The sequence below is a fragment of the Vigna unguiculata genome, chromosome 6 (genome assembly GCF_037176805.1).
Source record: "Vigna unguiculata cultivar grain cowpea cultivar isolate G323 ecotype 2 chromosome 6, ASM3717680v1, whole genome shotgun sequence".
Taxonomy (NCBI): Eukaryota; Viridiplantae; Streptophyta; class Magnoliopsida; order Fabales; family Fabaceae; genus Vigna; species Vigna unguiculata.
The window spans coordinates 38,181,531-38,198,152 of NC_140797.1; the positions used below are offsets into that span (position 1 = coordinate 38,181,531).

Genomic DNA, 16,622 nt, shown 5'->3' on the forward strand with positions numbered 1-16,622 from the left:
TGAAGGAATAGGTTTTAAATAATGTCGGTAATGGCAACTGTTTTTAAAACTTTCATTATTAAATGCATCAATTGAAAACAAAATACACTAGATATACTATTTTTACACAAATACTAGCAACTTCTTCAAAATTCTAAATATTTTCGTCTCTAAATGATAAAACTTCTATCATAAGCCAACATAAAAACTGCACGTTATGTTCTTGCTTTAAAGAAGTAAGCTTTCTTTCATAGAACTGAGCTATCTAACAAAAAGTTTGCATTCAGTCAGTAAATATAGGAATAAATTTCAATCATTCAATTAAAATAGATTATTAAGATCAAATTTAAAATATTTGCGATCTTATGTGTACATATATGACTATTTGAGTTAGATTAATTACTTCCATGTTGAGGTGAGAAGTGAAAGCATTATATACTAGCCGCTGAAAATATTTACAAAACTTAATTAACGAAAGTGCGATGCATATACGCGAGATATTTGCATGCTCTTTTTTAAACTGGGAATGTACTTTTAGAAAATCAAAACTGCTACTTGCTAAAATGTATTTTCTAAATAATAATATACATCAGACAATAACTGTATATCACACAAATTTTATTTTTGCCCTACTCGGTGCCTCCTATAGTTTTTCAAAAAGATAGTGTGAACGGGCTTTTACAGTTCTATCTTCAGGACGCCTTGCCACAATGCAATTCCGCCCTCAAAATTATAATAAACTATACGAATAAATAAAAGCTATTTAAGTTACAAATTCTCAGCAATTTAACTACGTTTAACTGCTTGTCTAACAAAATCTCGATTATTTGAATCGGAACCCGATGATTTGAATTTACACACTGATATGAACTTTCAGTGATGGACGTAATTCCACTGGCGTAATAGATTTGCTTCCAAAAACTGCTTCCATGCCTTTAAGGGGCCTACCTCTCTACTAGTACAGCCGGCATTGTTCTTCGTTTCGTAATTCATAAATATGCCTCTGGCAGCGAATGACACAAGCTCCATCTGATCAGTATAACCACGCATTCTGTATGAGAATCCGGCTCTCCAACTCTGATCGCCATCATTAGATTGTTGAGGCCGAGAAACACCAACAACTGGGAGGGAAACTGTTTCTTGTCTCTGTTTGGAATCATCTTCAGACATGAAGCTATCCGCTCCAAATAATTCCCAATCAACCTGCTGTAATATTTCAGAGGTTCGTTCAGTGCTGCGTGAAGAGTGATCTTGTAGTTGCATTTCCTGTTCGGCTAAAGTGTCAACCTGGGCCTTCAGTTCATGCAACCGATCGCCAATTCTAGATGCTATTGCATCATACAGTCGTCCTCTTGGCACATCCAAGCCTTTCTCCATGTCAAGTTCAAGTATATCATCAAAATTGATCGGATCACCTATGAGCACTGTAACCTAGAGAATCCAACCATGCCATACTGATCAGAGTATGAAATTTAAACTGAAAAATAAAGAACAACTAAAATTAATCCCATCAATAAAAATATATGCTAGGCCATGCAGAATCTAGATTCTGTAATCGAACATCTTCATCCGAGGATTAAATATTCTAAGAAATGAATCAAGAATACGTACAATTTTGCCTATTCTGGGAAAGTTAGCACCTATAGGCATGATCTCCTGCATCCCTGTATGTACAAATGGGACAACAAGGGGCGTCCTATCTCCATCCAGGACCAACCTGATGGTGGAAGTTTAAGTCAAGAGCATGTTTTACACTAATAAATTAAAAATTAGCAGAAATAGAGAGAAGCGAAATTTAGTAGATGAAAGTACAGTATTGACCCCATGCACATGAACAAGGTTACTAAAAACAAAAGAAATAATGGTACAAATATGAAACATAGTCTCCAAATATAACATAACATGCTAATTTAGAAATTAATAATTCAGTTATTATGGACCATGGCAAATCATTGGTGGTAAATTACCATTATATTACGACTACAGCACACATAAATATAAAAAAGTATCTTTGAACCTTGACTAAGACATTCTATGAAGCCACAGACAAATACATGGCCTGAAATCATGAGAACATAACCTAAAAAATCATATTTTATATTAATGATATCAATACATCAGAGTTTAAAAGATCGTGCTTACATAAATAAAATAAATAAGTCATAAGCCTGAATAACATCATTAAATCTTTAAAGAAGAAAACTAGCAAATTATACATCCTTATCAACACTCCAGAACTATAATTTAGAATATGACAGTTCAGTAAATTTTAGTTTACATTCGACTTCATTTGGTCAAAATGTCATTTGAGTCAATAACAATAATTTTTGGCACTAATGGTAATACACAACTTTTTTAGAACTTATCTACGTTCCTAACTTCTATAAGAATATATAGAAAAATAGATTGTGAAAATTTTCTTGAGAACCAACCATTTCTTTAATTAATAATTTAAATCGTAATATATTAAATAACCAGAAAATAATATTGCTATGAGACAAATAAAGTGTAAGCAAAAACCGGTCTGCATTACAAGAAACAAGTAAAACTTACTGCAAACTACTAAGCAACATTCTTACCTCCCAACACCTCTCTTGGAAGAGCTCATGGTTTTTCCACCATCCCGGGAGCGGCTGCCTTCTGGGAATATGTGGACCCAGCTACCATTGTTCAATTTTGAAAGGGCCAAGTCCATTCCCTACAAAGAAGAAAGTAATTGCAATCATCCCTAACTATAGAAGCTTCAGTTCAGAGAGGCAAGGGGGAAGCAAGAGACAAATGAAGGATAAGAAAAGATAAATACAAATAAGATATACTCTATTAATTACAAAAATAACAGCCCTACAATAGGAAGTACACGAAGAACTTATGAAATTGTTAACAGAAGAAAAAAAACATGAAGATAAATTTAATAACTCAATCAAGTCATAGAACAGTAATAAAAAGGTAAAAACAAAGAACACTGAGATCTTCACCAGAGTTTAGCTATTATCATAGACTCAAAAACCTCAAATTGGATGACAAAAGTTCATGAGAATCATTCACCAATATTACAAACAATGTAAAAGGCTTTTAGCTTATGTCTGTTAGATCAATACCTCCTGATAAATCCCATCACCCCTAGAAACTGGCAAGACTTTGACAGATCGAAAAAACGCAGAAGTAACTGGGTTTTTAAAACACCTATCACTTGCACAAAGCGTCCATCTAAGATTCCTAGCATCCAAAAGAACACTAGGAGGAAGAAGAGAAGCAATAACAAGCGGATCATCCATGGAAGCAACATGATTGCTGACCTGAAAACAAAAGGACAAAAGCAAAGCCTCACCAAATAATTAAACCCAAACAAACATAGACTCCAGTTCCACAGCTTAGACGAGCACGTACCGTAAGAAGAGGTTTACCCTGAGGTCTATGCAGCAAGGCGGAGTGCAGTTTTTCTAAACCATACACCTGTTCTTCCACACATAAAACAGTTCCATCATAAATCAGAATGCAAGATATGGTAAACCAAACAAGAAATATATGTAGAATATCATACCTGCACACGGTTTAACCCGTTCATAAACACATGGCAAACATTTCCAATAACAGGAACGGCAACTGCTTGCATCATACGAACAAGAGTGGAATCCTCTTCCGAACTGAAATCCCTAGTAACTTTAAATACACAGGAAAAGAAAAAACATCCAGTGAAAAAACTAGCAAATAGCACCTATCGTATATTTAATTTGAAACCAACACAATATTCGAGAAAATATATGTACAGATTGATTGTAAGAGCGTTAATTAACCAGGCACCTCGTTTGCGATAGAAAGAGGTGGACGAAGGCAACGATTCTCTCCGGAAATCACGAAATCTGGTAAGCCAACGTTGAATAGTGGAGGAGAAGTAGACGTCGGCAGCTGGAATGAATGGGTGGTTATGGCGGCGGCGCCAATGGCGGTCGACGGCCACTCGGAATCGGTCTCTGAGCTGTAACTGCAGAGATCGCGCCTTGCTCTTCCAAACATCACCGCGATCGAGACGGGGGATAGGCATCGATAAACGAAATGGAAGAGAGAAGAAGAGAAGAATTGAGTTTCCGAAGAATGGGGGCGTTCAGTTAGTGGCACAGTTGAAGTAACAAATCGTTAGTGTAGAAGGAGAAAACAATGGGATGGAGCAATTTCTAACACCGCTTATTGACTAGGGTATCCACTAAGCTCTCTCCTTCGTTGTACAAGTTTATTTATATTTTATTTATTACATATTTATATTTATAAATTAATTTGGTAATTGATTGGATAGGGATGACCCACTCCAAGGCATGACAAGTATAGCTTTTTCATTAGGAAGGGACCCGCACCAGGGATATTTCTTCTAAGTTATAGTACCACATTTGTCAGATAGAACTTAGAATCTTATGTTTCGGCTTGGATTAATATTTTGTTTGGCTAAATTAAAAAAAAAAATCAAGAGAATTTCTTAATCCGTTTCTTTCTTTCTTTTCATTTCATAATTTGTTTTTGTCATGTGGCACTAAATTTGTAATAAAGATATTTAAACATTCTTCTTACCAGAAATGAGATTCCTCTCTTAGGACTTTGATCAGCCATTTGGCCAAAAAAATTCACTTGTACATGTTACTCAAGTCAATAAGAACAAAAAAAAAAGTAATAGAAGATTATATGAGAAAATTAAATGAACGGATTTGGAATCGAAACAGACATGTCTCTATGTATTAAACATTTAGAAAAATAAAACAAGACAAATTTCTGCATAAACTAAAAATAATAGTTATAAAAAGAAAAAAAAAATCATAAATAATTTATATATAAACTAGTTTTAATTCTTTTAAATTATTAAATTTCTCTTTCTATTTTTTTCTTTTAATTATGCGGTATATAATTCCACAATCTATTTTAGACATTAATTTATATTTCACTATATTTTTAAAATTATTTAATTAATAATAAAATATTAATCTATAATTTTTCTTATACATTTATAATTTATAATCGATATAAAAAATAATTCCGTGCACTGCACAGGTTAAAAACTAGTATAACAACAAAGGCAACGCAAGTTGTTTTCATTTTTTCTGTCAACAGCTACGTTTGTTTCTCCTCATTCTTCCACTGGGTCTCATCCCATTCTATTATTTGGTGTTCACTTTCTGAGAAAAAAAAAATACAATTTAACTGCTATTGTACATTGATAACAAAAAATAGCTATATTTACAACAATTGAGTCTAAATAAATACAAAATGTAAACAGACAATATCTATGTTTGTGCTAATATTTTGTTTTACCTTGTTATAAATCATCACAATTCTATTTCAGTAGTGTTCTAGATTACTTACTAATAATTTTAAATAAACATTACGGTGAAGAAGTTTCTTTACATATGCAAGGATAAGAATCTGTGGAATGATCCTCTTTCGTATAAAATGCACATCGAAATTCCTCGCTTAAAATGCACACCCAATTTCAAATATAATCAATTGGTTTTCACTATAGTTATGTACATTTTTTCTTTTGACTCCTACACTTAAAAACTATCTATTTTAGTTCCCCCATAATATCACCTATAAACTTCGTCTGACAATCAAAATCATTCATGATTGCTGAGTGACTATGCAAAATCAATTAGGAAATGCAAGAGCTCAAGCCAACGTTCAAGGCACCAATCATGATACGGAATTTGTGTTATAATGGCATAGAATTGTTTAAAATTGTTAGTTAGTCCACAAAAATTACACGAGCATATACATTACCTGACATAGCTATCAGGCAACCTATCATTTTGGAAGAAATATGTTATGCAATAATAAAATTGACATACATTATTAGCTTTAAGCTTCGGCAATCTTCATTTGTACGAGCTGGTTTGTCGTTGGGATGTGACAGTACGTCATAGTTATGTATCTCGATCACAGCATCAACATATGAATATTTGATAATTTCTGGTTTGAGATCCAACATTCAAGTAGTTCACGTCAACAGCAACATGCCCAAGATCATCTACAGGGAATAGGTAAGGTGAAAAAGCACACAAAAAAGTAACTTTTCTCAGAAAATTTCAAGAAAATGTTAAGTTTCTGGGATAACAAAACAGCAGTGCAGAAAAAAAAACAGAAACCCGAACCTTCATATATAGTCCTTGCAAATTTTACATAATCAGGTATTAGATCTCTGTATATGATTCCATCAGGACTAGCATCCAGCACAACCAGAACACCTGTGCAATTGATATTATTAAGCCAATTATTAATTATCAACGCCTAGAAAAGTTTATCAATGGTAAAAATGGATCAGGATGAGTGAAGAAAATGCATTATGATTTATAAATGAACTCCATTAGTCCAGATCGTGCCCAAATGTGGTGCAACTCAAGAATGGGAAGAGGTTACAAAAAGGACCCAGCCTCTCCCAATTAAAATTTTAATCTCCCAGACGCCGCAATCTAGTTCCCTACTTTTTCTTATACAACTCATCCCTTAAAAATTACAACCTCGCCTACTGTTCCTTAGCTTATTTACTTCCTTTATAAGCTAGTTATTGAAGGTCTGTTAGTTGTTGCGCATCCAGTTTGTATCCAAATAAACAAAAGGAAAAAGAGAAGAGATAAACAGGAAAATAGTCTGTCAACATATTTCTTTGTTAGTACAATGAAGATCAGCCATAGTCAAAAACTTTTATTTCATTAATTTTATTTGAATTCGGTTAGTGGTTGAGGTAAATGAGTACGTGGTTGGTCTTTAGTAATGATCACATATGTTTATTAAAGACAAAAATTAATATACAATTAACCTTGAAAGAGCTACTAAGGATTTTAAATTTACAAAATAATAAGTAAAAAGACTTGCTTCAAGGTTAATTGCATATTAACATATAATTTCTCCTTTATTAAACCCACGTTACAATTATTTAATATAAAACACATGCTCATTTACTTCAACCATTAATGGAGTTCAAACAAACTAATAGAATTAAAAATTATGTACTAAAATGGTTCCATTGTCCAAAAAATGAAACATGTCAATACTTATTGTATTAAACAGACTATTTACCTGTGATACTTGTATTAAACAAACGTTTTAGAAAGGTAGAACTAAAGATCTCTATGATGTCAATTTCAATTTAGTGTATGAAAACAATTGACATGTTAAAACATCCACATTATTTAGAAGTGTGTTCACCTGCAAGTGAAGTATGAAGGACACAGACAAGAACAAAAAGGAAAAGAACATAAAGAAAGTGATTGCTTGAATATAAAACCATTTGTGCAGGACACATGTAAAAGTAAAAGAGTGCAACCGCCATGTATCATAGGTGCAAAAAATTGAAAGGTCATACACACATTTTGCAACCGAGAGATGGTGAGATACAAGTGATTTCTAATGTGTCCTACACCAAAAACATGGGTTGTATTTGAATAATGGAAAATTAAAGGGCAGTACAATCTCATTTGAATAATGCAGTAAGAATTGAGAAGACTTGCTGCAAGTAAAACGTAAGGACTATGCATTGTGGTAATACCGTAATAGAAATGCTAGAAAGTCTACACAAACCAACTACTGGAGGAATTTAACAGGAAAATATCCATCCCAAATTATCAAAAGCCAAAAGGAACAGACCAATTTCAAAGCATTGTTTACCACCATGCTTCAGGATCCAATGAATCGCTTTAAGGACTATTATTAAAGTTCCCAAATCACAATAATCCAAAAATTTTATTGGACAGTTTGATAACTTACCGTGTTACACATTTATTATAACAAAAATGTAGTGCGATACTTAAGAGTATGTGCCATACGAAAAAGCATTCAAACTTTATACAGATATAATAATTTCAGATAAGATACCCGGTGCCACCCAAGATTCATCAGAATCACCAGGATTTGGAGCCAGCCAGAGAATATTTCTCAGATTCATTGAATCTCCATATGTCACATTGGACCCTGAAAGAAGAACAAAGGAATGAAAAACTGAAATAAACATTTTCCTAAAACCTGAGCATCAAAAGAAAGACAACCAAAGATAGATAGACAAATACACACACATATAAGCATATATTTATACACACACACACACACCAGCCCTTCACTGGGAGGTCTTAAAATTAGGAACATCAAGTCATCAAGGTTCTCGCCTTTATCTTCATCTCATGTCACACAAAAAAATGAAGAATCTCACAAGATTCAGACAAATATAATACCACAGTATTTCCAGTTGAACCATACATAACATTTAGGGATGAATGATAGAATGTACCTCTCTGACAAAAACCCATGTTGTACGGGAACACTTGCTTATCATATGATGGGTATTCCTTTGCATGAAATCTGCCAAATGTAAATTGTAGCATTCATAACTGTAACAAACTTAAAATTCTTAAAATGTGAATTAAGTATAATCTATATAATACAGATAACAGTGGAACCAAATCCCCCTTCGGAACAAGAAACAAACAAGGCAAAAGTGGATATACACAGAAAAAGCATCAGAATCAGTATTATTATTAACAAGTGAACATACAAGATACCGAGTCTTCCAGAGTCTTTTGCAAGAAAAAGGTGACCATGGAACAGATCAAACCGGTTCAAGGTAACATCCAATCCAACAGAAGGACCTCGCTCAGCAATGAGTTCAAACAAAAACTGCAGATACAGGTTCAGTTCCTGCAATATTTGAGAGAGAAATGCACCTTAAGTACTCTACCTATCAATGTGAGCTATTTCTATCTATTGTTGAACTAACCTCACAAATGAAACGTCTGCCATAGGGAGTTCTAGTGAGCTCACACCGTTCTTCCTTTGATCCTTCACAATCAGGTACCTGTGATATCACAATTCAGAACACCACGCGTTCAGATAACAGTGAAGGCATTGGTATCCGAAGAGAAAAGCGAAAGAAGCTGACCTGGATAATGGTTGGGTCGAGAAGGCGATGAATAGCGTCGGGGTCGCCGCCAGAATCGACGGCGAGACGCGCCAGCTCCAAAACGGCCTCCGGCGGCCACCAAACAAGCTCGTTCCGCTTTCTCCAACTTGGGCCAGTGTGTTTGGACCAGGCGAAGCCCAACTTTCGGTGAGTAGGCTCCACTGGAGAGAAAGGAACGAGAAATTTGAGGCATGATTTGAGCTCACGTGCTACCACGGGATTCACACCTGAGGAATGGTGTTTGGAACCTAACAGAGACAACAAGTCAGAGGAAGTCGCTTTGGAAGTGGAAGAAGACGAGGGAGCGTAACGCTTCGAAGAAACAGGTAACGGTGGCAAGGAAGATGACGACGTGAGAGAAAATGAGAGGAATAGTGCGAATCGGAATTTGATCGAAGGATAACTCATTGTAAGTGTAGCTCACAGATAAAACAATTTTGAAGTTAAATTTAACGTCGAGATGGAGCTGTTGTTTCTTGCATCATTGTACATGTGCATGGTCATAAAGCAAATTTATTTGGTGTGCATTAATTACGATATAAATAATGAAATGTCAGTACAACTATTTGTAGGCCAAAATATCTAATACTTAGAATTATGTCATTTTAAACGAGTGAGTAACTTGCAAAATACATACTTTTCTGAATCAGTTTAATGATTTCAAACATGTACAACGAACTGAATAATAGAAAGGGGACGGTACGTAATTTGTAAAGATTTATTTAGCTTGCTGAACGATATAGAAACAAAAATATAACAAATTTGCATGTCCTTCATTGATAATATAATGATAAACGTCAGGGTCCCTATATAAAAATTGGGCGACAATCAATGACTACCCAATGATCAGAACCAAAACATTGTATATGACCACATGGATGAACATCGCTGTTTCTTTTTCTATGTTTTTTCCGACATTCTTAGTAAAATGTCCATCGACTTTCTTCCTTCTGGGCACTTCGGCTCATGATCTACAGGTCAGTTTTCTGTCAATAGCTGTGGCACATTTCTGGACTCGTAGACAGTGAAAACAAATCCTACGGAAACTTGGGACCTGAAAAAGGCAGCATAGTCATAAAACTTCTGATCACACAACACAGAAATAAATGAAACTCGATATTTTTAAAAAATTAATAAGCCTTAATAAGCCACAGCAAACTAAATCAGAGAGTCATTTATCATGCGGACAAGAATATCAAGTTGTCGCTTTGATGTTTAAGGAAAAAAGTTTAGATCGCTGATACGCATCACACCATTGTACGCCAGTGTCAACATAAACTTCTCAGGTCATTTATAGTAGGATTCCAAATAAATTTTCAACAGAGTACGCTATGAAGTTACTAGTTCCCATTTGAATCAAAGGCAACTTATTTTTTTTCCAATCCCTCTTTCTTTTTTCCTTTTTGCTTTATGAGCACAAATTAAACAAAGATAGCCAAACACTATTCATTAAACTGCTTCAGAAACAAACTTTAGGCAAAATCAATATGTTTTGAACTAGTTCAAATTTATATGGACTTATTTACATCTTTGTTTAATCAATTCAGAGCTCGTTTTCTACTTTCCCTAACACCACCATATATGCTGCATTCTCACGGAGCAGCTTAGGAGCTTCACTTGGTTCTCACTGCCAAAACTGAAGCAGCAAACCCCTTTGTATACCCCTCGGCCACCCCAAAAAAAGAGGAAAGCATTGTCACAAAAAACCAAATAGAGATTCCACATTTTACAGTGACCAAATGAGTGAGGAAGATATGATTCACTTACATTGACAAGTATGTATCCACAAAAGAGGAACTAGAATTCATCTACAACTTTAATACCAGCACCCTTGTCCCACTCCTCTGGAGGAGCAACATCAGCCATAATCTTTTCCTGGCCACGCCAAAGAACCTGGGACAGTGTTCCGGCATTGATTTGGTCAGGAATGCATGTTCAACAGAATAGACTAGACAACCCATTCACACTATATAAATAAGTACTTACTCTGTCAATGACACCAAATTCCTTAGCCTTTATTGCATCCATATAATATGGCCTCCTCATCACTTTGGCAACTGTTTCCTCTGACTGGTATTTTAGAGAAGACGTAAATAACAGAAATATAAGATTTAACCTCATCTTTCCTAAATAAATATGACATCCAGTATCTGAGCATGATACTCACATTTCCCGTGTGTTTAGCTAGTAGTTTAATCAGATTGTCTCTGTTAGTTATCACCTGCAAAATAAAATAACTATAAATAAACAGAGTTTAAAGATAAAATTAGGCATTGTTTAGAGTTAAAAAATAAATAAATAAAAGATAGAAAGAAAGGAGGGGGAAATAAGATGTTTTCATTCATATTTATATAGATGAAGAATTGCTCCTGTTTCAACTCACGTATGTTGAGATAACATCATTAAAGGTCAATTATATCATTCATGATTTTGTGTTAAAAGGCACTTCAGAAGGTTAAGGAAGGAAGGTGTATTTAAATTGTCCTTAGTTTAACTCCTAAGAGATGTATGACTATTGGGTGTACCAGAGTAGTCCCTTATTAGTCTAACCTTATGTCTGGACGAAGCATTTCAACAATGTTGAGAAATTGAAATGCATTGTATTTGAAATTCTTGCAATTAAATTCCCTTAATTTTCTAAATAACTTGTTTGGATAAAGAAATTAAAATACCTCACATTTCAATTTCTTGTTTGGATAAAATAATTGAATTTCTTATGAGATAAAATTTCATTTTATCAATATTTATTTTAGACTTAATTATGTTTTGAGTTCATGATAAATTTGGAAACGGGTCGGTCAAACTTGTCAGGTCAACAGGTCGATCGGGTCGTAGGGCCTGCTCGACACGTCTGGGTCGTCAGGCCCGCCCGACACCTTTAGGTCATTTGGCCCGCCAAACCCGTGTGGGTTGTTGGGCTCGCCCATCCTGCTTGGGCCATCGGACCCGCTGACTCGTCTTGATTGTCAGGTCGGTTCAACCCGTCTCTGTCTTTGAACCCACCTAACTCGTCTGGGTCGTCAGTCCCGTATGGGTTGTTGGGCCCGCCCGACCCGTTTGTGTCGTAGGGCCAGTCCGGTCCGTCTGGGTCGTTGGGCCAACCCGACACATCTTGGTCGTCGGGCTTACTTGGGCGATGTGGGTTGTCGGGCTTGACCGACTAGACCAACTTGTTTGAGTTGTCAAGCCCGCCCGACCCATATGTGTCATCAAGTCACCCCCTCGATCTGGGTTGTCCGGCCTGCCTAACCCGTCTGGGTCGTCGGACTCGCCTGACCCGTTTGGGTCGTCGGGCCCACTTGACCTGTCGAGGTCGTCGGGCCCACCTGACCAATCGGGGTCATTGGGCCCGCCTGATCCGTCGAGGTCGTCGGGCCCACCTAACCCGTCTAGGTCGTCGGGCCCGCCTAGCTTGTCTGGGTCATCGCGCCCGCCTGACCCGTCTGGGTCGTCGGGCCTACTCGGCCCGTATGTGTCGTCATTCGGGTTTGTCGAATCCGTTTGGGATTGAGTTCAAAGTGTGAGGTTGAGTGAGAAGAATTTCAAATTCCACCTTTTTTAGGGTATTTGAATTTCTTCTACTTTAGCTAATTGAAATACTTCAAAAAAATGCATGCATTTTAAATGCTTTTTAATTGCTCTATCCAAAAGCATTTCATTGCAAAGAATTTCAAATTCTCCAAATAAATGAATCACCCTCTTGAATTGCCTCATCCAAACACACCATAAGGGAAATGAGGGTTCCTCTTTGGAACCAATTTTCCATTCTTCCCAATAATTCGTCTTTGAAACCTCATTTTTATCCCCACATACATCCTTACTTCTTCAACTTGAATGTGAGACGAGGCCTTATTTCGAACTTCGTCCATTGACTCGAATTTATTCCAAACCTGAATAGGCTAGCCCTAAAGCCCTTGTTGAAGGCGTCAGTGAACATCTCCTTGTTTGGTTGATAGATGTGTACACTAATGTAACAAAATTGGTTGAGATAACCTTTTTGGGACTTGCTTTCCTACTACTTGATATCAAAGAGATTGGTCGTCTTAGGGGGTTTGATTTTGTTAGCTGTGATTTTGTGAATTGTTGGAGTAACATGTGAGAGAACCAAGGAAAAAAGTTGATAGCCCCATCAGGAATTCCACTAAACCATTGCAAAGCAGTTTTAAAGAAGGTCCATACTCACATTACTGTACAATGTCTAATCCGCCTGAGATTAACATATGGATTAAAATAGCTTTCAGGTGATTTTCAAGATCTCTTGACCCTAAAAAAGGAGTGAGCTTTGGTACCATGTAATGTGGTGACACTGGCTTGTCCATGATTTGTTAGGAAAATGTCAGAGTATTTTGGCTACAGAGAGAGTAGATTGGCGTCAACCTTCCGTAGGCCCTCAAGGTTTCCTCCATTTGTTGACAAGACTCCTTGGCTTCCTATCTAAGTGTTTCCTATTCTAGTTATGATTCCTCTGTTCTCCTTCTGTTTTTCTCATTTTCTTGCATTGACTCTCTAGTATATGTTGTAAGGTTGGAGTGTCCTCAACTCCTTCTGAATGGACCCCTTGTCGTGGTTCCTCATGATATATTTGTGGGGTAGGGTGAGTTTTACCAGGTGCCACGGTGGGCCTCATTACTCCTGCTTAGGGTTGAGTTAATCCAAGAAATAATTTTAAGGGTATAGTATATGAGTGTTTACTTGCCTTTTCCTTGTGCAACTTTATCTATAATAGCAAAATTCTTGAAGCTTTCCGGTATAAAACCCTAAGTACAAGAAAACCACTACGAATGCCTTGGACAACTGGAAAACTGATAAAGCCTGATTTGGAAGATTGTTACTCGTTTCAAAGTAACTGAGTATTTTTCTGAAATTCTAGCTAAATCTGTTTTCAACAGCTCCCAAAGATATGGCTGAATATGTGACTAGGAGTTCCATCAAGACAATGCTTTTACAATTTGAGGGAAGGTGAAGTATTCAATCTTAAACTAGATAAAACCCATAGAAACTAGGTTTAGAAGAAAAGAAAAATTGCTAATTTTTTTTTGGGGCAAATGGAATTTCATCAAGAGGTTGCATTTAAAATATGAATGATATATGATACTTTTAAATTCTAATTGGACATACTATAAAAGCTTCAGCATGAATAAAGTGTTCTATTGAAACTTCTTTGACAACAAAAAATAGTTAGTCAGTATTACAAGCTGATTGCCGAACAACCATAACCATTTGAGGAACAAAGCTTTTTGTCATTTGTAATAATAAAAACTGCAGTATAGAAAAAAAAATGTGTAGACTAACCTCCTTTGCACGAATAAGAACATCACTTGCAGGCATCAACCCAGAGGATGGGATACGAGGTTGCTGAATCATAGCTGAAACAGATATCAATAGATCACTATTACATCTATAAGGAATTAAAGAAACAAAGCTACAAAGTTAAATCCCAACTTTACCTTTAGCATGTGGCATCATAAAGCGTTTACCCGGAGTCCCTGCTGAAAGTAGCAAACAGGCTTGACCTATAGCAGCTCCAACACCCACTGTATGTATCTGCTCGGGATGCCAAAGCCAAATACACGACAAAAGATATATTCAAAATCTTAGTGAAAAGAAAAAAAAAACACAGCTCAACAAGGTAGAATAATAATTCGTAATGCTTATAAGAAAGGTAATTACCCTGCTGTCCATCATAATTGTTTCAAAATAAGTTACTCTGATTAAGTCATAAATATTAATTCCAGGCCATATGCCAATAAAACATAAACTGCAGTATAGAAGGAATTGTCACTGGGCTATCAGTAACAAAAAGTACCTACAGAATAACCCAAAGTTGATGCCATGATTTCCCAATCACCATAATGATATCATCATTATTCAAATTTTCCAGAAACCCAAGGCAACCAACAACAATCTTATTGGATCATTACTACCTACCAAGTACCATCACTAATAGAACTCAACAAGGCATACCAGTGTAGATAATCAATAAAAGGAAACAAACCTCGTTCTTTAACTGCCTCATTGCATCATAAATGGCAAAACCTTCTGTCTCCATACCTACCTGAACGCAAGAACTCAAAATGTTCAAGGATAAAAATAATGAGAAAGGCAGACAGTCAGCTTTACAGATTATCTTAAACCACGGATATCAAAAACACATCCAAAAAGAGTCCATGGTACATCAAACATTTCATATAAACAGCAAGGCAGAAGCCAACTACCGTTTCACCATCATCTCGAGTAGTCCCAGTGGAATTTATGTACATATAGATTGGCTCTTTAGGATCCATATACTGCAAGTACATCAATTCCGCAATAACAAGTTCTGTGACAGCCGGAACCAACTGAAACACAGAAAGAGTCACAGCAGGTTGTAAAAATTACAACAGTGAAGTATTAACTAAGGGCAACAATCAGAACTGGAACCAAATGCAAAAGCATATAAACCAATGCACAACTGAACACTTACAGGCATCCCAATGTAAATAATTCTACCATTGAGAAGCAAGGAAGGCAGGTCCGGTGGCGGTCTTGTGGGCCGATGTTCATTGTATGAAACAGACCTTTCAACCTAATCCAAACCACACAATTGTTCAAGTTACACAAACAGAAAAGCAAAGATTATCATCCTATGCATAAACTAATTGCAAACAGTATTTACAGAAATTCTCCCGTATTAGCTTCCGTAGGAGAAGATTTTTAACTTGTGCATAACCTCAAATTTATATCACTTTTCCTTCTTATTTCCATCTCAAATTATATGTATCTATCTAAAACTTTATCCAAACAGAAATTCCCCAGCACTTACCAGAAAAATAAAATAGAGCATCCAATCTCTTTCACCGCATGTTTAACTAATTCTAATCAATGAAACTGAGACACTAAATTTTAACTTCAAATTGTTTCGCTAAGTAGTAAGTAGCACGATATGTAACAAGAAAACCTAACCAAACCAAGTATTGACACGGCAGTCAAAAAAAGTGAAAATGAATATATAATTACTTGAGCGGGAGTAGCCATGAGTTTGGGGGAATCGAAGATATCGAGAAAAGGAGGGGTGTCGGAGTTCCGGGGAGGGTTGAGGAGCGTTTCCGGGGAAGAGGCGGCGACGGAGGCGAGCTTCGAGAGAAATGGGTCTTTAGGGTTGTGAGGAGGCATCGGAATTTTGGCGCTGTTAGTGGCGGCGTTAATGGAGCAACGAGTTCTTTGATTTCTGCATCTGGTTGTGGTGGCTGTGGAAGGTTGCGAGAAAGTGAGCATGGGAACACGCAAATACGCAGCCATCATGGTTTCACCTATCATACTGTGCAACACTTCAACTGGTTTCAGCCACAAATGGATTAGCACATATGGAGTGAACCGTCACTGTAGCGTGCGTGAGATGTAATATACAATTTTTTTTTTCTTTTGGTAAACAGTGGATTTGATATATTTATGTTTTAGTACATATACTTTAATCCGTTCAAATTTGTTTTAAATTAGTTAATAGCTGAACCGTATTTGATTTTCAAAAAGAAAATGACATTAATATAATTGTGTATATTGTTATAAAATAAAGGTAATAACAGAGACAAAGGAGAGGAAGAATAGAGAATGAGATAGTAGGGAGCAACTTCTGTTTGTATGTGTGTCTTATTAATGATAGGACGAGTCCTATTTATAGATACAATATGGTAACCCAGAAAGGATATAAAATCAAATAGTAAATACAAAAAAATAT

At 36.1% G+C, this 16,622-nt stretch overlaps 3 protein-coding genes across 4 annotated transcripts; all 3 read right to left on the reverse strand.

Annotated features, from left to right (window-relative positions):
• Window positions 1-547: 547 nt before the first annotated feature.
• On the reverse strand, window positions 548-4,606 carry LOC114188848 (Phospholipid/glycerol acyltransferase family protein). Its single transcript, XM_028077506.2, has 7 exons — window positions 3,781-4,606; window positions 3,521-3,639; window positions 3,367-3,432; window positions 3,078-3,275; window positions 2,559-2,677; window positions 1,591-1,696; window positions 548-1,410 (listed from the first exon to the last, which is right to left on the reverse strand). The coding sequence occupies exons 1-7, from the start codon at window positions 4,019-4,021 to the stop codon at window positions 853-855; spliced, it is 1,407 nt and encodes a 468-aa protein (XP_027933307.1). The 5' UTR covers window positions 4,022-4,606; the 3' UTR covers window positions 548-852.
• A 234-nt stretch (window positions 4,607-4,840) lies between these two features.
• LOC114188004 (T-box protein) lies at window positions 4,841-9,407 on the reverse strand. 2 transcript variants are annotated; one of them, XR_003605368.2, is made up of 8 exons: window positions 8,888-9,407; window positions 8,726-8,803; window positions 8,504-8,646; window positions 8,240-8,310; window positions 7,831-7,926; window positions 6,111-6,203; window positions 5,808-5,986; window positions 4,841-5,138 (listed from the first exon to the last, which is right to left on the reverse strand). XR_003605368.2 is itself a non-coding variant. In XM_028076479.2 (7 exons), exons 1-7 carry the CDS (start codon window positions 9,314-9,316, stop codon window positions 5,904-5,906), a joined length of 993 nt encoding a protein of 330 aa, XP_027932280.1. In that variant the 5' UTR covers window positions 9,317-9,407; the 3' UTR covers window positions 5,656-5,903. The 2 variants fall into 2 exon arrangements, 1 of the variants encoding a protein (XP_027932280.1); XM_028076479.2 differs by lacking the exon at window positions 4,841-5,138 and having other exon boundaries at window positions 5,656-5,986.
• A 255-nt stretch (window positions 9,408-9,662) lies between these two features.
• LOC114188005 (ATP-dependent caseinolytic (Clp) protease/crotonase family protein) lies at window positions 9,663-16,263 on the reverse strand. Its single transcript, XM_028076480.2, has 10 exons — window positions 15,905-16,263; window positions 15,372-15,473; window positions 15,124-15,246; window positions 14,904-14,963; window positions 14,356-14,452; window positions 14,201-14,274; window positions 11,076-11,129; window positions 10,895-10,978; window positions 10,676-10,801; window positions 9,663-9,962 (listed from the first exon to the last, which is right to left on the reverse strand). Exons 1-9 carry the CDS (start codon window positions 16,202-16,204, stop codon window positions 10,706-10,708), a joined length of 990 nt encoding a protein of 329 aa, XP_027932281.1. The 5' UTR covers window positions 16,205-16,263; the 3' UTR covers window positions 9,663-9,962; window positions 10,676-10,705.
• Window positions 16,264-16,622: the final 359 nt, after the last annotated feature.

What these genes read in the sequence shown, in the direction of transcription:
- LOC114188004 (XM_028076479.2), bottom strand. Translation starts at nt 9,316, where the DNA reads ATGAGTTATCCTTCGATCAAATTCCGATTCGCACTATTCCTCTCATTT. An exon ending in GCAGACGTTTCATTTGTGAG is followed by an intron (nt 8,647 to 8,725) that starts GTTAGTTCAACA and finishes CAAATATTGCAG; the next exon opens with GAACTGAACCTGTATCTGCA. An exon ending in TGCAAGGACTATATATGAAG is followed by an intron (nt 5,987 to 6,110) that starts GTTCGGGTTTCT and finishes TATTCCCTGTAG; the next exon opens with ATGATCTTGGGCATGTTGCT.
- LOC114188848 (XM_028077506.2), bottom strand. Translation starts at nt 4,021, where the DNA reads ATGCCTATCCCCCGTCTCGATCGCGGTGATGTTTGGAAGAGCAAGGCG. An exon ending in ACGGGTTAAACCGTGTGCAG is followed by an intron (nt 3,433 to 3,520) that starts GTATGATATTCT and finishes GTGGAAGAACAG; the next exon opens with GTGTATGGTTTAGAAAAACT. An exon ending in AGGGTAAACCTCTTCTTACG is followed by an intron (nt 3,276 to 3,366) that starts GTACGTGCTCGT and finishes TTTTGTTTTCAG; the next exon opens with GTCAGCAATCATGTTGCTTC.
- LOC114188005 (XM_028076480.2), bottom strand. Translation starts at nt 16,204, where the DNA reads ATGATAGGTGAAACCATGATGGCTGCGTATTTGCGTGTTCCCATGCTC. An exon ending in TGAGGCAGTTAAAGAACGAG is followed by an intron (nt 14,453 to 14,903) that starts GTTTGTTTCCTT and finishes CATCCCGAGCAG; the next exon opens with ATACATACAGTGGGTGTTGG. An exon ending in AATTTGGTGTCATTGACAGA is followed by an intron (nt 10,802 to 10,894) that starts GTAAGTACTTAT and finishes ACACTGTCCCAG; the next exon opens with GTTCTTTGGCGTGGCCAGGA.